The sequence below is a fragment of the Mirounga angustirostris genome, unplaced genomic scaffold, assembly GCF_029215605.1.
Source record: "Mirounga angustirostris isolate CCGP_5_RB_7025 unplaced genomic scaffold, mMirAng1.0.hap1 SCAF_7, whole genome shotgun sequence".
NCBI lineage: Eukaryota > Metazoa > Chordata > Mammalia > Carnivora > Phocidae > Mirounga > Mirounga angustirostris.
The window spans coordinates 112,451,373-112,470,394 of record NW_026991715.1 but is presented as its reverse complement, the minus strand read 5'-3'; the positions used below and the strand labels follow the sequence as shown (position 1 = coordinate 112,470,394).

The following is a 19,022-nucleotide window of genomic DNA, read 5'->3' as shown; positions in this document are numbered from 1 at the left end:
CATGATCTCAGCGTCCTGGAATTGTGCTCCCTCTCTCTCTCTCCCCATACTCATGTTCTTGCTCGCTCTGCTCTCTCTCTCAAATAAATAAATAAATAAATAAATAATCTTTTTTTTTTTTTTAAGATTTTATTTATTTGACAGAGAGAGACACAGTGAGAGAGGGAACATAAGCACGGCGAGTGGGAGAGGAAGAAGCAGGCTTCCCGATGAGCAGGGAGCCTGATGCGGGGCTCGATCCCAGGACCCTGGGACCATGACCCGAGCCGAAGGCAGATGTTTAACAACTGAGCCATCCAGGCGCCCTAACTAATCTTAAAAGAAAGAAAGACATGCAGGGGAACCAGCTGGCTCAGTCAGTGGAACGTAGGACTCTTGATCTCAGGGTTGTGAGTTCGAGCCCCAAGTTGGGTGTAGAATTACAAAAAAAAAAAAAAAATCTTTAAAAAAAGATTAAGGAAATGTAATAACCGGATATAATTTGTGAATCTTTTTTTTTAAATATTTATTTATTTGAGAGAGAGAGAATGAGAGAGAGAGAAAGCACATGAGAGGGGGAAGGGTCAGAGGGAGAAGCAGACTGCCTGCCGAGCAGGGAGCCCGATGCGGGACTCGATCCAGGGACTCCAGGATCATGACCTGAGGCGAAGGCAGTTGCTTAACCAACTGAGCCACCCAGGTGCCCCAATTTGTGAATCTTTTTTAAAAAGATTTTATTTATCAGAGAGAGAGAATGAGAGAGAGGGGGCACAAGCAGAGGGAGCGGGAGGCAGAGGAAGAAGCAGACTCCCCACTGAGCAAGGAGTCCAATGAGGGATTCGATCCCAGAACTCTGGGATCATGACCTGAGCCAAAGGCAGACACTTCACTGACCGAGCCACACAGGCGTCCCTGCAATTTGTGAATCTTGACAAGATTCTGGTTTGGGAAAAAAAAGCTACAAACGGTATTTTTGAGAAACTGAGGAAATGTGAATCTGGATAGATTATTAGAGGATATTTGGGAATTATTGTTTTTTTAGGTGTGATAATGGAATTTTCGGCCATTAAGTGAATATTTCTTTTTTTTTTTTTTTAAGATTTTATTTCTTTATTCATGAGAGACAGAGAGAGAGAGAGAAGCAGGCTCCCAAGGAGCAGGGAGCCCGATGTGGGACTCGATCCCAGGACCCTGGGATCATGACCTGAGCCAAAGGCAGACGCTTAACCATCTAAGCCACCCAGGCGCCCGTGAATATTTCTTTTTAGGGGCTGAAGGCTGAATGAAATACTTGGAGGTGACATGACATGATGTTTGCAACTTATTTTCAAATGTTCAGAAGAAAGATACAGATAGATAATAGATAAAATGAACAATAGTTGATTATAGATGTGGGTATAGGAATGATCACTTTTCTACATGTTTGCAATTTGTCATAATAAATGGTTGGGGAAAAAAGGCAATTGTATACAAATCCTACACACAAACTGAGCTGGCTGCTAAGAAGACATTCCATTCCCATCACTGTTATATTGACACTTGTGGGACAGTGGGCCCTTTCACACCATAGGCACATAATGTGTGTTGTATCTTTGCCGGACTTTCTCAGTAACTACCAGAAGTTGGTGTTTGGTTTGTTTTTTGTGTGTTTTTTTTTTATAGGAAAAAATTCTGGCTCTACCACTTACTAGATGTGTGATTTTAAACAGATTACTTAACTCCCTTTTGCCTCCATTTCCTCATCTGTAAAATAGGCATACAAAAGAACCTACCTTACTGGGTTGCTGGGAGAACTGAATGAGTTAATACACACATGCCTGACATAGAGACTGTGCGATAAAATTTTGGTAGCTCAGTATGATTTTTCCTGCAAACTTGCTAAATCTGAATCAGGGACCCTGCCTGTGTAGAGATTTTGGAGCTGCTCAACAAAAGGGAGCAGCAAGCCTGTTTGTTCGAGCATGTGTATCCTCCCACCCAGGACCTTCCTGGGAGTCTCATACTGTAGCCTTCGAGCTGGTCAGTTGAAAGGCCTGCTCTCCCCTGGTCTGGATACTCCAGGCTCCAGAGGCATGAGTTCCTGCCAGTTCACTTGGGTGAGCCAGGAGGTGGAGTCTCCCAGGACCTCAGGCCCATCCTGTTCTCCTCCTTAGTCCCTAAGTCCCTGAGAGGAAGAGCCGCCCCAGGTGGCAGGCAGGCTGTTCATGTCCAGCCCTGTCCCCACCGCACATGGCCTGAGGTGGGGCCTCCATGGATCCTAGTACACTTGGGCCATGAACACAGAGCCAGAAAAGGGGCTCTTTGTGGGGAAGAGCAGGTCTGGTCTCCAGCCTCATATCTGCCATACCCGCCCCAGGCAAGTTACTTACTTCACTTCTTTCATTCATTCATTCATTCATTCAACATTTATTGCACATCTACTTTGTGCCAGGCACTCTCCTGGGTACTTGGGCTACATCAATGAACAAAGCAGAGAACTATCTCTGCCTTTATGGAACTGACATTCCAGAGGGAGACAAACAAGTAAACTATACTGTTTGAGAGAGACGAGCAAGCTGGGAAAACGGGAAGGTATTGCTGGGGCAGGTGGATGGGAACAGGTTGCAGCACTTTATAGGGTGTTGGGATGGGCCTCACTGGCAAAGCCAGATTTGAGGATAGGCTTGAAGGAGGTGAGGTGGTTTACCAAGCCCATGTCTGAGGAAGTGTCCTCGGCAGAAGAAGCAGGCAGAGCAAAGGTCCCTTGGTGGGGATGTGCTTGGCATGGTTGAGGAAGGGGAAGGAGGCTAGTATGGCTGGAGTGGAGCCACTGAGCTAGAGAGTGCATGGACGTGAGGTCAGTGATGTATGCAGCCAGACTGTGTGGCTATGTTCATGACTTTGGCTTTTACTCTGAGTGAAATCAGGAGCCATGGGAAGCCTCTGAGCAGGAGTGCTGTTATCTGATTGTTTTAACAGTGGCTCGGGCTGCTTCCTTGAGAATCTGTACTATAGGGACAGATAATCCCCACTGCCTAGTGGGACTGCTTTGAAGGTCTAAGGAGAGCCTGGATGGAAAGCACTTCATAACAAAAGGCCCTGAATACAGTACAATGCCTCTGGGAAAAAAGAGACTAGCTATTCTGTTTCTTCCCATCTTATTGAAGGGACAATTGAGCAAGGAAAGGATCTGATTTGCCCAAGGTCAGATGTTCTACAACCAGTTTAGAATCTGGAACTCCCAGAGTCTTCTCCCAGGTGCCATCTGGCAGGTAGGTAAATAGCCGTTGGACTTGTGATTTCAGCTAGCGCCTCTGAGCAGGACGGACTGAGTAGTCCTCCCCTATGATTCATTCGTCCAACAAATATGTACCAAGCACCAGTTCTAGGCCAGGCATTAGGACACAGGGGCATTTGAAGACACCTGGCCAGGGTTGAGCCCCAGTCTCCAGAGAGTGGAGCAGGGGTCACATATCAGAGACCAGGCTACCAGTGGCTGGGGTTAAGCTTAGGGGTCAGGGGTCGGTCTGTGGCTGGAGGCAGAGAGACCAGTTAGGAGGCTGTGGTGAAAAGTCAAGCTGGAGAGGCAAGGCCTGATGGAGCCTGTGGCTGGGAGCATGGAGGAAAGGGGGTGAAGACTACAAAGGTCAGAAGGAAAGTCCACAGGACTTGGGCCAGACTGAACTTGGGCCTTTCTAGAGAAAGGGATGGGACCAAGATGCTGCTGAGCATTCCTACTTGAGTGACAGAGAAGATGATGTCATTCACAGAAAGAGGAAGTCCTTGGCACATTTGAGGAACAGAAAGAAATGCCGTTCGTCTGAGCATTTTGAGCAAGGGGGAGAGTGATTTCAAATGTTGTTGATGGGACAGGCAGGGGCCAGATCACGCAGGCTTGGGTGTTAGTGGGTATTATCTCAAAACAAGGGGAAGCTAGCAGAGGGTGTGAGTCCTGAAGGGCTGGGTTTGGTTAATGTTTTAAAATAATGTGTGGCATATAGAGTTAAGGTGAGCAGGAGTGGGAACCTGGAGACCAGGTAGGAGTGAAGTAGCTTAGGTGAAAGATGGTGGTGATTTCTGGTGGTGGTAGAGACGGGGAGAAGTGAATGGATTCCACAGCTGTTTTGAAAGGAGAGATGACAGCACCTGCTTTGGGGATGAGATCAAAGATGGTGCCGGGGTCTGGGGCACAATAGATGGTGGCATTCATCAAGATGGGAAAGATGGGAGAGCACATTCCGGAACGGGCAGACTCCAGAGTTTGGTTTTGGCTGTATTCTGTGTGACACCCACATGTAGACATCAAGTAGATGGCTGATGGTACCAGACTGAAACTTAAAAAAAGAGTGAACAGGGGCGCCTGGGTGGCTCGGTTGGTTAAGCGACTGCCTTCGGCTCAGGTCATGATCCTGGAGTCCCGGGATCGAGTCCCGCATCGGGCTCCCTGCTCGGCGGGGAGCCTGCTTCTCCCTCTGACCCTCCCCCCTCTCATGTGCTCTCCGTCTCTCTCATTCTCTCTGTCTCAAATAAATAAATAAAATCTTTAAAAAAAAAAAAAAAGAGTGAACAAAGACATTTGTAAACGATCAACTTGTAGATGCTATTCACAACCATGGGACTAGGGCTGAGCTCTAGGGACTCTCAACATTTAGAGACTGCATGGAGGAGCAGCCCTGACCTGTGCAGCAGAGCAGCCGTCAGGAAGAAGGAAAGCCAGGAGAGGGTGTGCTCACAGATCCCAATAAGGGAGTGGAGGGGGAGTGTCAACTGCGGCAGATACTGCTGAGAGGACGAGGTGGAGGGGAAGGCGTGGCCACATAGAGGCCATGGGAGATGGGAGACAGGAGATCAGTGAATTGGGTCGGGAGGTGACTGGGAGAAATGGTGCCAGTATACGAGGGAGAGCACAGAGGTGGGGGGCAGCAGCTGGAAGAGGACTCAGGTCATGGCTTTTGGGCATGTTTGTGGATGGGAAATACTCAGGAGGGAATGGGACAGGGGCAGATGGGGCTGAGGAAGGGTCCTGCCCAGCTCCTGCAGAGTGAGGTGCTTCTGCAGAAGCTACCCCTCCAAGCAAGGCCACTCTGTTACCCAGCCTCCTCCCCAGTGCCTCCCCTCCATGGCAGCCAAACCAGCTCCCCGACACCCCCGTTCTTCTGTTTCTCGGGACTCAGCCCTCCTGCCTCAGCATGGCAGCTCAGCCAGCTCGTTTCCCAAATGCTGCCAACAGCACTGTCTACTGGATTTGAGGAAAAAGTGAAACTTCCTGAAGTACACCAAGGCCTTCGTTCTTGGCTTTCGTTCCCTCTTGGTGTCTCACCTCTGTGGCTGAGAATAACGGATTCCCACAACATGGTTTCCCATTTCATTGTCACAACAGCCCTAGGAGCCTCAGGGAGATACAAGTATGAGCTAAGGGTGCTAGTAAGTGGCAGAGCTGGGACCTGAACATAGGTCTGAACTGCCTGCAGATTCCATTCTCTTAACTACCATGCCATGCTGCCTCCACAGACCCCTTACTCACTTTGGCCAGTCATAGTGAAGGCCATGCCTCCTGTACCCCTAATTCCCACAGGATAGATTTGAAAGGCAGATGTGATTCTTTCCCCATCTTTGTTTCATGTGGGCAATTTCCACGATTACTCTCCAGACAAGCTTAGTATCAGTTCACCAGGCTTCTGTCCTACCCAGGAATGACCCCTTTTGAGCATATCCTCACATCCCTGATGATCTTTTTGCATGCCTCCAGAGACAGAGAGCTCACTACCTCCATGAGCAGCCTGTTCTAGGCAGTAGGATAGCATAGCAATCCAAAACACGGACCCCAGACCAAGTTGTTGTGGCTAAATCTCAACTCTGCTACCTACTGGTGTCCCGTGCCTCAGTTTCGCATCTGCAACATGGTAATAATAGTCGTACCTACTTCCTAGTGTGACTACGAGGATTAATAAGATGCTACATTTAAGTTGCTTGGTAAGTACATAATAAATTTTAGCTATTAATATCATCATTATTTTTCCTGAGGGAAAGCCACCACTTACCTTACTACAACCTCGACCCATTGGGCCCTTGGAATTCTACCCTCTTCTGTACTCACCTGTAGTTTAATCCTATTGTTCTGCAGGTCTCAATTTTCATTTTCTTCTGATGCAAGGTTTTTTTGTCTTTTGGGTTTTTTTTTTTTTTTTTTTTTTTTTTGTAAGCTCAATTAGTTATCATGCAAATATGATTTTCCTAAGATCATGATTTCTCCTTGACAGAGTCACTGGTGGTTTGCCAGGCAAGCTCGACGTTGCCAAATACATAACTAGGGTGGGAGAATGACAGCTTAAGGCCTCGCCTTCTACCCTTACAGGCTCTCTTGTTGGCTCCCAGGCTTTTGCACTCCCTGGATTTGGAACCCTGTCAGTGGGTCCCCCATGACTGCATATCGACCATCAGGGGAAGATTATGTCATGATGAAAAGCCCAGATTCTGGAAACAGACAGAGCCAAGCTCAAATCCAGACTCTTCTGCTTACTTGCAATGTGTGATCTTGGCCAAGACACTCAGTGTCTCTGAGCCTCAGTTTCTTCATCAGCAAAAATGAGAGACAAACCTTACCTCATCAGGTGCTATGAGGATTAAGATAATGCATATAAAACACTCAGCACAGTTCCTACCTCAACAAACATTTGCCATGAATACTCTAGGGCTCTGCTGTCTAATAAGGCAGTCACTAGCCACATGTGGCAGTTGAAGCCTTAAACATGGTTAGTCTAAATTGAGATGCGCAGGGTTTCAAAGACTTAATATAAGAAAAGAATGTAAATGGGGCGCCTGGGTGGCTCAGTCTGTTAAGCGGCTGCCTTCGGCTCGGGTCAAGATCCCAGAGTCCTGGGATCAAGCCCCGCTTTGGGCTCCAGGTTCAGCTGGGGGCCTGGTTCTCCCTCTCCCTCTGCTTGTGCTGTCAAATAAATCTTAAAAAAAAATGTAAAATACCTTGATAATTTTCATATTATGTTGAAAATGGAAATATTTTGGATATATTGCATTAAATAAAATATATTATTATAATTATTTTCTACTGTATTAATTCGTCTACTAGAAAATTTGAAATTACATGTGACTCAGTTTTGTGGCTTGCATTATATTTCTTTTGGACAGTACTGTTATAGCAGTATACTGTAGTTTTTGGAGAGTGATGGTGGTAGTGCTTGTTTTTTTTCCAGTGGGGGAGAAAAAAATAGTACAAATGGTTTTGGGGTATTTGAATTTTAGTGGCTGTACTGGTCTCTTAGAGATGGTATTTGAGCAGCAAGGGCGCTTTGGAGATTAAGGAGATCTAATCTCCTCTCTGTAAAGATGGGGAAACTGAGGCCTACCCACAGACCCATGGGATATGCCTAGGGCCAGAGAACTAACGGTGACAGAATTCAGATCAGAACCCAGACACCGTACCCATCCCAGCAGGCAGCTTCCTATCAGAATGATGCTGCCACCTAGTGGTCACCCATAAATGAGTGCCCAAAGGGCAGTGGCTAGGCTCCCTTAGGAGCAGGACTCTGCTGCCATCTACTTCCCAGTCCTCTGCTGAAGTGAGGACAGGAGGATCCTCCTCCTCCACCTCCTAGCCAGTCGGACTGTGCGGAGCCCCAGCCTGCCAGGGATATGACAGTGCAGTGATTAAGGGCACTATCTGTGGTTACAGACAAGTACAGGATTAAATCCCAGCTCTGCCCCTTCTAGCTGTGTCCCTACACAAGTCACTAATCTCTGACCCTTGGTTTCCCTATATGTAAAATGTGGATAATAACAGTACTTACCTCCAAGTGATTAAATGAGGTAGTGCCAATAATCTGAGTCAACAAATACCTACAAACCATCACCACTTATGCACTGTTCCTGGTACTGGGATATAGCAGTGAACCTAAAAAGCCAAGTCCAGTGGTTCTCAAAGTGTGGTCTTTGGACCACTGACAGCACCTAACATCTTGTTAGAAATGCAAAACTTTAGGCCTCCATCCCAGATCTACTGAATCTGATGCATGCTCAAGGTTGAAGACCACTAGACTTAGACATATAGATGTATACATCAGGTAGAGTTAAGTGCTATGAATATGGCAAATAAATGGTTAAATATCTTGAGAATAATGGCTGGGTGGGGGGGTAGGTGGGGAACATTAATTCATCTATGATGGTCAGGGAGAGCCTGTCTGTATAAGGTGACAGGTTCCAGCAGAGATCTGAAAGCAATTATCTAGAGGAAAGGTTAAAAGGGTATGCCTTTTCCTATTCAAGACACTTCCTATATTTATAGTAAGTCTTGGGGATATAATATAGGGGACTATAGTTAATAATTCCAAAAGATACTTCCTGCAAATTGCATACACAAATTCTGCTTACATCTCATTGCCCACAACTTAGTGATATGGACCACACTTAACTGCGCCTGAGGAGTCTATTTTTATTTTTTTTAAAGTAGATTCCATGCCCAGCATGGAGTCCAGTGTGGAGTTTGAACTCACAACCCCAAGATCAAGAGTCAGATGTTTAACCAACTGAGCCACCCAGCTGCCACTGAGGAGTCTTTAATCAGCCATACATCCAGCTAAAAATTGAGACTCCTTTTTACAATAGAAAATGAAGAAAAAGCGTATTGGGAAATGGTCTCTGCCACACTAAGAGATTCTGATGTAACTAACCTTTGAGGGTCTGGTTTATGCTTGTATGCCTCCAATGATGGGGAGATCCCTATTTCATTAAGCAGCTGTATTCCCTCTTTGAGCAGCTTTTAGAAAACTCTTTGATAACTCAAGTCTACCTCTCCACAACTATCCAACAGCCAAATCCTACCACCTTAGGACTACATGCAACAAGACTGCTTGCCCCTTCCTTGCCAAGACAGAACTGACCAATTTTAAGTCCATTATCCATCTTCTCTTTGGACCACTAAAGGTCAATGGCTTCCCTGAAGCCATGTCTTGGGAAAGGTTTTCCTGATTCTGCATTAAGAGATTGAAAATGACCTTGAAAGTAAACTCCTAGATGACAGGGAGCCACATCATCACTCAGGTCAACGAAGGCTAACTGGAAGGCTAATGCTCTCGCTCAGGCAGAACAGGAAGGGAGCAATGCAGGAACATATTCAGTTCCAATCCCATTGGACTTCTCTGTTTTGTAATTTCTTCAGACTTTGTAGTTCAGCAATTCTTTCTTCTGTTGGCTCTCATCTGCCATGGAACCCATCCACTGAGTATTTAATTTCAATAACTATTGTATTGTTTTCTTTGCTTCCTCGTCAAAGCCATCTGATTATGCATATTTTGCCTACTTTTTTGTTCCATTGTTTCTTTAAACATTTCATTTGAGGTTATATTTTAATTCTAATATTGAGTCTTTGAGGTATATAAAAAACTGTTTCTGTTGACTCTCATTTGGTGCCTACTTTCATGTGTTGGTATTTTGGGGGGCGGGGTTCCTACTTGGTTGAACTTCATCTGTGGGAAACCAGAGGGCCTCAATTGTGGTTCTTTCCAGAGGATTTGCTTTTGCTTTTGCCAAGAGCCCAGGAACAGTCCTACTTAGGACCATATTGCCCAGAAATCTGAAGACTTCTGGCTAATTATTGTAAAGGTCAAGCCCAGCTCCCTCACCTTGGGACTGATAGAGGTAAAGGCAGAGCCCAAACTTAACTTCCTGGCACTGACTTGGTATTTGCCAGGAGGGCTACCCCAACTTTCTTTGCCTACAGCTGTGTTCCCTAATCCATTTCATCTTGATGAACTTTCCCTCTCATTTCTTGAATGCCCTTGGGGATTTCCTTAATTGCTTTGAAGCACAGGAACACGTGTTTGTTTTAACTTATCGAGGATCTACCAAGGCTCTTTAAACTATCTAGTTTAGGGGCACCTGGGTGGCTCAGTCAGTTAAGAGTCTGACCCTTGGTTTCGGCTCAGGTCTTCTAAGGATCGTGGATTGAGCCCTGTGTCAGGCTCCACGCTCAGTGCAAAGTTGGCTTGAGAATCTCTCTGCCGCTCCCCCACTGCTCGCCCATGCACTCTCCCTAAAATAAATCTTCAAAAAATTTATTAAAAAAAATAATAAACCATCTAGTTTATAGAACCTATTTAGTTTACAGAAGGGGGAAGCCCACTCACCTATTCTTTCAGTGATTCATTAGACAAATCATTATTGAGCCCGTACTTTGGAGACTGGACTGAGGGCTGGGGTTGGAAACACTGAACAAGACCCACTTTGCCCTCTCAGAGCTCACAGATTAACAGGGAAAACAGGCTATTAGAATACAGGGGGCAGCGGTGGCACATGGGAAGTAGGGGTGACACAGGAATTTAGTGAAGCACTTTGAGGGGCACCCAGGAGGGTGACTTTGAGGGGCACCCAGGAGGGTGACTTTGAGAGGGATGAAGAATTGATTCTAACAGATGAGCAGAAGATAGGTGAAATGGGGGAGAGAAGATGCTGACGGAGCCAAGCTGGGAGGGAACATGAGCAGAAGACTGAAGGCCCAGAGAACTGAAAAGTGAAAGGAAGTAGGTTTGGCTTGGGCAAGAGAGGGTGAAGTGTGTGGCAGGACCAGGTAACAAAACATGTGGTCTAGGGCTAGGCAGGGGCCAGAGGGGAGACAGGGAGGCTTGTTTGGGAGACTTGCGTGGCTCAGGTCAGAGAAAGGAGGCAGGAGGGCAGTAGGGACCATTTCTAGGGGCCTGGTTGGGGTTGCAGCTGTAGCCCCTGGCATCAGGCTCACCTGCCAAGGCTGGGCTCCCATGGTCCGTGTCGCAGGTGGGCAACAGCTCATCGAGTCCTGCCCTGCATGCCTGTGGCCAACAGACTGCTCCGTTCCAACGCAAGCTGTGCAAGTTGGCTCTCCTTGCAAACAAACCTCTGAAAGGAACTGCTTTCAAAGACCTGGCTGATTGCATCCCTGGTTACCAGGAAACAGCAGGACAAGTTGCAAAGTCCCATCACAGGAAATAAAGAATGCTCTAGCAACTGCCAGCATTTTTCCACCAGGATTCCAGCCAGCTGTCATTCATTCCTTGGCATAAGAACTCAACAGGCATTAAGAATAGCAATAGCTTCTTCAGAGCCAGGCAGTGCTGAACACTTTAATCTTATTTCTTATGACACCCTACGAAGCAGCCATTATCACAGGAATTTTCACTCAATGGCTGAGTGCTTATTTGCTTAAAGCTAGTCTGAAGCTGGGGAACTAGGTATTTTCATCCAGGCCTGTTTACCTGAGGGTCTGTACACATCCTGCCTCAGAAACCAGGCTGACCGTATTTTTTTTTTTTGCCCCCTCACATTTCTACTTTGCGTTAATTTTAGATTCACCAAAAAGTTGTGAAAATAATATGGCTTTTCTGTATACCACTCATCCAGCTTTCCCTAATGTTAACATCTTATACAACCACGAAACATTAGTCAAGATTAAGAAACTACTGTTGGTACATTACTAATTGAACTTCAGGACTTTCTCGTATTTTACCAGTTTTCAAACTAACACCCTCCTTCTGGGTCAGGATCCAACGCTGTATCTAAGTTCTGTCTCCATAATCTCCTCTGGTTTTCTGCCCTTGTTTTTCATCACTTTTGATAACTTAAGCACCGGTATTTTGCAGAATGTCCTCTGTGTTATGGGTTTTTAAAGTGTATCACAGAGTTGAAGTGTTCCCGTTGCCTTGAATAACTATAGCTGGCCCTTTAACAACATAGATTTGAACTGTGTGGGTAATTCAATCCATGTGGATTTTTTCGATAAATACAGCAGAGTACTGTAAATGTTTTTTCTCTTCCTTAGAACATTAATACCATCTTCTTCTCTCTAGCTTACTTTATTAACCACCCAACACTGTAGCAGCCACCATCCCTGGGCCTATGCTACTTTCTTGCAGAACACTCTGTACCATCTGGTGCCACTGGGTCCTTGGAGGTGGAGACAAGCTTCTGAGAGCAAAAACTTTTTTTTTTTAATCACTGATGAAAATAGGGCTTGGTGTGTATTTGTGGGGTGACCGAATCTCTATGTACTTTATGTACTGATGTGGAACAATCTCCAAGATCTGCCAAGTGAGAACAAGCAAGATGCAGTAGCGTGTGTTCCCAATTTTGCACAGAAGGTGTGGGGGGCGAGTATACACCCACATGTGTTTATATATGGCTCAAGTCTGAAAGGCTCCTCTTCTGCTCAGACTACACTTGGCTCAACAGCTTCCACTCTGCTCCGGCTCTTTTAAGATTTAGTCCGTTTTTGGAATGAACATCTCCGCTTTCAAAACAAGGTCTCCGAGGCCTTGGTGGGCTTTAGCTGGTGGCCACAACAAGCAGTGTGGAAAAGCCCCAACCGCAGCACAGGCACCTCACCTCTCCTGAGGCTCCTCCTCCCAGGAAGTCACTTCACAGAACACAGGCTCACCCCATCGCATGTCAGGGGCCCAACCAATCCCTCCTGTGTTCCTGCTTGCCAAGTTACCTACGTCCTCTGAAGTAAAAGATCTACTAAATGCCTCCTGCTTTGTCCTGCACCTGTGACTTCGAGTCAGTCTCATGCCCTGGTCAAATTTCTAGGAGGAAAGAATCAAATATCCCTGAAGGAGAGAAGACTAGAGTCGAAATAGCTCACACAAAGGCAATTTATTAACAGAAAACAGTAATTTGAGGAATCCTTTTCACAGACGGCGACCACGGCGACCCCCCTTCCTGCGGGTGCTATCGGAGGGGATGGGGGTGACATCCTCTGTGGGGAGGAAGAGAAAACATCATTGCCTAGAGATGGATGGGAAAGAGTCCAGGCCTCCCTAGACCAGTGGTCTAACAGACCAGCAGTGAATCCCGCTGCTCCCCACGTGAATCCTCAGTATATAACACATGGACATGGACTGCCCCATCTGCTGCTTCCTCAAAATTTCTGATGTGGTCTCAACTCACTTTTCTGAAGGGGAAACTGAGGGTCAGAAAAGGCACTCAACTTACAATGTCAGAAGGAGGTGAAATAATCAGGTTTCTGACACCCAGCTCAGGGACTCTCTAGTGGAAAGATTCTTCTAAACAGGGGCAACTAAAAACTACCTCCTTTCCAAAAGGTAATAGGCTGAACCATTAACTAGACCGATCAGTATGTGATGCTACCTTGTGTACAGAAACAGGGAAGGGCTAACACCTTCTTAAGAGCTCTAAGAGGCCAGGAGATCACAGGCGTGAGGGGGCAGGCACCACACAGATGTAGGTGACTCGCTGTGATTCTCAACCATGGGAGGTGATGCTCCCTGCACTCATTTTCCACTGTTAAAATGATTGGCATGCTCTAATACTTTGTAGGAAAGAACCAAGGATATGGATGGTCTTAACAATTCAGGGGACAGACCACATAAAATGCCAACTCCCGTAAGAAACACTGAAAGAGACATTTCATCTCCCGTCAGTTCCACCAGCCAGTCTCAAGCCCTGCACACCAGGCAGTGTGGGGCACAGAGGTTCAGGAATCAAACTGTGCTGTCAACATGCACATCAAGGTGACAGGGGTGCTCAGGGAGGAAATTCTGTCATATGGTGGGCCTCTTGCAACTCCATTAACTGTGGCACCCTAACTGCCAATAGACCCCAAACCAGGCACTGCATCCCACTGGGTACAACACAAACTTTCTGGGGTCAATGCTTCAAAGCAAATCCAAGTGCTAGCTAGAGGGAGGCACTTACCGATCCGCCCGATCTTCATTCCTGAGCGGGCAAGGGCTCTGAGGGCTGACTGGGCCCCAGGTCCAGGGGTCTTGGTTCTAGGGAAATGAGGATCTACATGAAGAAAAGCTCTGTCCAACTCATTAGGGGTTCCTTCTAGATCCCACAACCCTCTAGTTTAGGAATCTGCAACTTTTCGTAAAGGGCCAAACAATAAATATTTAAGGCTTAGGGGGCCACGTATGGTTTTTGTTGCATACTTTCTGGCCCATGCGTCAGAGTTTGTGCTCTGCTCTGCCTGCAGCCCACTTAAGGAACTGTCCTTCTTGCCAAAGGCTGTAATTTTTTTTTTTTGGCAATCCATTTCCAGCTGCTTCCCCCACCCAAAACCAAAACACTAGCATCTCTCCAGAGGACCACTTTCTCTGGTCTGCTGCCCACACAGCATTTTTTTTTTTAATGTAAGCTCTATGCCCACAGTAGGCCTGAACTCACGACTCAGAGGTCAAGAGTTTCATGCTCTATCAACTGAGCCAGCCAGGTACCCTGAAGTAGGAGTCATCTTTAAAAAAAAAAAAAAAAAATCCCCCTAGGGGCGCTTGGGTGGCTCAGTCGTTAAGCGTCTGCCTTCAGCTCAGGTCATGGTCCCAGGGTCCTGGGATCAAGCCCCACACTGGGCTCCCTGCTCAGTGGGAAGCCTGCTTCTCCCTCTCCCACCCCCCCTGCTTGTGCTCCTGCTCTCGCCGTCAAATACATAAATAAAATCTTTAAAATAAAGAAAAATCCCCAATCTTTGGAGTACCTGGGTGGCTTGGGCACTTAAGGGTCCAACTCAATGTCAACTCAGGTCACAATCTCAGGGTCGCGCTGAGCAATGGAGTCTGCTTAAGATTCTCTCTCCCTCTGTACCGCACCCCGCCCACACATATTCTCTCTCACAAAAACAAGACTCCAATCTCATCAGGTCATTACTATTAAAAAGTTCTTATGCTTCCCCCCCCACCCTCTTTGGCTAAAGTCCAAATCCTTACTGCTTCCTTTAAGACCTAGCAGGAACTTTCTCCTATCTCTCTGATCATACTCATGCAACTCTTTCCCATAGATGTATCAAGTTCATTCCCACTCAAGACCTTTTCCCTGCAGTTGTATCTGGCTGGAATATTCTCTCCCTGCCCTTCCTTCACTGGACCAACTCCTGGCACAACATTTAGGTCTTAGCTGACATTTCACTTTATCATTAACTCCCAACCCTCACACTGTACCTCTTACTTCCCAGCACTTGCCACAAATGGAAGGCGCATGTTCCCCTAGTCAGGCTGTTTAAAGTCGGCCTCTTCTACCTACACAGGAAGAGTAGAGGCTTTAACTACCCTTTTCGATCATTCTTTTCTAGTACCTAGAACACAATACCTGGTATGCAGCTGAGTGCTCAATGAACAGTAAGTTGGGGGGTGGGAGGAGTAGAAGCAGTGGTGCAGCAACCAACTACTAAATACGAACACACTTATGATGTCTTGTGCAAAGTTACAAGAGAAAAACCAAGCCTCAAATTCGGTGCTCTGGCACCCAGCCCCTGCCTTATGTACCTATTTCCTCCTGTGGCTCGTAGTTTGATGTGGAGGGCAGTGATGCCCAGCTCCTTGCACCTCTGGGCTACATCCTGGGCAGCCAACATGGCAGCATAGGGAGAGGACTCATCTCGGTCAGCCTTCACCTTCATTCCACCAGTCACGCGGCAGATGGTTTCCCTGGGAACAAAAGCTCAGTCATTTCTCTCATCCATCAAGAATTCTGAGTGCTTATCACATCCCTACTGAGTAAAGACTGCCAGAGTTCAGGTATGGCAGAGGATGAAGGTTAACTTGAATATGCATCCTCCTTTCTAACAAGACTATGGCCATGGGTTCTGCCCTGATGGGGTTCAAAGACCCAAAATAAATGAACACTGTTATTAACAACATAAATTTACTTTTGCATTTAATCCTCCCAATTGCTCCATGAGCTCTCACCTTATATGAGAAAACCAAAGCTTAGTATTTGAGTGACTTCACGTGTCATAAAAACTTGCTAACAGCAGCCAGAATCTGTACATAGAGTGGACTTCTGTCCACCCCTGCTCCTACAAAGTACCAAGAGATTGAGGATTCAAGGACTACACTTTAAGATCATTAAGGGCAGAAGACGTGTCTCTTTCTTTCTCGTAACCCAAGTGCCTGGGAAATCACAGTATTTGTGGCCAAACAGCCAAATGCATTTCCTTATCTGAACATTCTTTTAAATTCTTTCACGAGAACCCCTTAACCTGCCAACCAGTTTCAGGGGCATTTCTTCCCCTAGACCCTTGCCAGTTTGGTCTGTGCCTCTTCACCCAGGTACTCACTTGCCAGAAAGATCGGTGACATGGACAAAAGTGTCATTGAAGGATGCAAAGATATGGCAGACACCAAACACATTTTCTCCTTCAGCTACCTGAGGTCCAAGGCTGATGACCTGTTCTTCCTTCTTTTCCTTCCCCTTGCGAGGTGCCATTTCTGAAAGAAGGAAAAAAATCCAACATTAGCAATGGACAAGGTTTCCACAACACTTTCTTCCTGGCTATTGAAGGAAATCTCCCAAGTTTTGCTCCTCTGTGTCCTGCTTCCCTCCACCCTGGTCTGTGAAACCTCATTTCTGCCTAAAACTCATTTCTCCCTGCATTTAGGGGCTTTTAACTGATGGCTAAAGAAAGCAAAGTACCTTGAGATAACCCTTCTCCTGAATCTACCAAAAGCACAGCTCACAGCACTTATAGGAAAGGAGCCTAGAGTTCTAAGCAGATCATAAGTATCCCTCAATTTTTTACCAAGTGGGCCTCAAAAACTGGCTTAGGTCTCTGGAGACCTCCAAGTTCAACTGACAGCTCTACAAACCCGGGCAAATCCATTATCCCTGAGCCTTACTGCCTCCAATATATATCCTGAGAAACTTTTGATGATTTGTTTAGGGTGACATAGCAAGTCAGTTGAAGAGCAGAAATGAAAACCAGGTTAAGAGATTCCTTGTCTACGAATCACAATACTTCCAATGCCAGGAGTGTTTCTGGTTTCCTGGCCCCCAAGTATCACGTACAGGTTAGGCTCAAAGAAGACTTTAAGACCACATCCAAAAAGGTTAGTACAAAGCCAAGGCCAATAACCTACCCATGAATTGGTGACACCTGAAGACCCTTTATGGAAGGCACCTGCTGCCTGAACTCTGCACCAATTCCTTGGCTTAGAATTCAAGGGTCCCTTACCCACATACCCTCTAGCTTCATCTACTATATCCTGTGCTCTACCAGATCCCTCCAAAAGCCAGTTTAAATGCTATCTCTTATTCTCTGACAACTGATCTCTTGCTGTCCTTCCACAGCTGATTAAAACCAAATTCTTAAACTTTTACTAGAATCAAGCATTAAAGGCAGTAAAACTTTTCTTAGAAGGCTAAAAGAAAAGCCCCATCCCCAAAATTCAATGTTAGTGAAACCAGGTAACTGTAATCTGACATGGCATGTGATGGAGTTAAACTGTCACAGACCGTAGGGGAGGGAGACGCTAACAGGAGGAAAGCAGGTGAGGATAGTAATACGAAGGCTAAGAGAGGACCTACTTTCTGACCAAAGCCCCAGGCCTCCTGAGACTCAAAAATCAGAACAATTTCCTAACACTTTCAGAAGACACTAGAAACAAGCAAGACTCAGATGACTTGGGCTGTCACCTTCCAGGTGAAGACAAACACAGCCCTGCCTAGGTTTGTAAAGACAGTGGCAAAACCAAACCTACAAACCAGTGTCCCAACCCCCAGTCCAGCACTCTCTACCCTGTTTCAAGATGCCTCTATTCCACGAATAACCACAATTCCAGACCTGGAGAAGTTCACGTCTCCTGCGTTCCCGGATCTCCCCAGTGCCTTCCTTATATAAGGTCTAGTGAGTGATCACAGTAAGCACTACAAGTGTAGGCCTTGGGTGTACAAAGTTAACTACTCCTACGCTTTAGTTAGATCCAACAGAGTAAGAATTGCAAGGAAGGTGCCAAGGGAGCTCACAGGAAGAGAAGCTTTTAAGTTCTGCCTGGAGAAGCCCAGAAAGACTCCAGCAGATGTGAAGTAAGGAAGCATGAATACGAATGCCTGCAGTGGCCACTCAACAAATGCCCACGTGCAGTTTCCCCACCCCGTGTCGCCCTTAAGTGGTGATGACAATGGTCCTTGGAGAATAAATTACAAACGCACAGCAGGTGCTCAGCAAACACTGATGCACATTCCCTAAGCCCCGACTTCTGGCTTCGTGCGGCGCGCCCTAAGCGTCCAGTACTTGCAACGTGCCAGACTTGGCAATCACCCAGACTTAGGGAGCACCCAACACAGGGCCGTTTCTCCTGATTCCCTCCTTGAACCCTCACTACAACTCTATGGGGTCGGGGCGACAGTTAACCCTATTTCCCAAGCAAGGACACGAACTAGGGATTAGGGACGGCGGAGTAAAGGTGAGAGGCCATTACTGACTAGGGTCCCCGCTCCTTCTCAACCACGCTGTGCGGCCCCTTACACGTAGCGGTGGCGGCAGCGCGGAGCCCGGGCCTTCAGGGCTGTAGCCGCACTCACCCCCCACTTCACAAGCTCCTCCTCGAGAGAAGACCGCCACCTTCCGAGACAAGGCGCGACCCTGAGTCTGGGCTCGGCCGGCCGCGCCCGTCTCGCCCGCACCTGGCTCAGCTTCCACGGAAACACCCCAGGCCCGCGACCCCGGCCCCGGTGAGTGCCCCCTGTCCCAGGATGCCACTCGATTGTCCTCGCCCAGGCCTCCTACCTGCGCGTCTTCTCCAGACTCCGCTACCGGAAAGAGAGAGTGGGAGTGGGCGGGGCGACGGGTCACGTCCGCGTCCCCGGAAGTGTACGCCTGAGGTCACGGAACGAGGCCGGCTCCCGGAAGATGCCGGCTTTAACGTTTCTAGGGAGTTGAAGACTCGCCCTCGGTAAAGGCGCTTTGCTTAAAAGAGTACCAAAAAAGGCAAGGGGCAGGGTGTCGCTGCGAGCGGGTCTACCTCTGAGACTGCACGAAGCAGCTACATCTGAGTGAGGCGGGCCAGTGTGCAAAGATGGCGGGGCGCCGCGACTGGACGGACTTCCTGTATCCTGACCCCGGGCCTGGTCAGCCCGGAGGCGGCAGCGCTCCTCATGGCTCGGAGGGCAATAACAACAACAGCCGCGATCACTCTTTATGTGGTCTGCTATGTACTGGGCAAAATAAGAACAAATTATTCAATATCTGTTATACACTAGCTTGGGCCGAGCAATTTATATGGATTGTTTCATTTGATCCTTACAAAATTATCAAATAGATAACTGTTTTCATTTCCCTTTTTACA

At 47.0% G+C, this 19,022-nt stretch overlaps 1 protein-coding gene across 2 annotated transcripts; it reads right to left on the bottom strand.

Moving 5' to 3' along the window:
• Window positions 1-12,575: 12,575 nt before the first annotated feature.
• On the bottom strand, window positions 12,576-18,745 carry RPS14 (ribosomal protein S14). Of its 2 annotated transcripts, none has more exons than XM_045902693.3 (5): window positions 18,464-18,745; window positions 16,016-16,166; window positions 15,222-15,383; window positions 13,657-13,733; window positions 12,576-12,697 (listed from the first exon to the last, which is right to left on the bottom strand). In XM_045902693.3, exons 2-5 carry the CDS (start codon window positions 16,162-16,164, stop codon window positions 12,630-12,632), a joined length of 456 nt encoding a protein of 151 aa, XP_045758649.1. In that variant the 5' UTR covers window positions 16,165-16,166; window positions 18,464-18,745; the 3' UTR covers window positions 12,576-12,629. The 2 variants fall into 2 exon arrangements, with proteins under 2 accessions (XP_045758649.1, XP_064452741.1); XM_064596671.1 differs by lacking the exon at window positions 18,464-18,745 and adding an exon at window positions 18,259-18,280.
• Window positions 18,746-19,022: the final 277 nt, after the last annotated feature.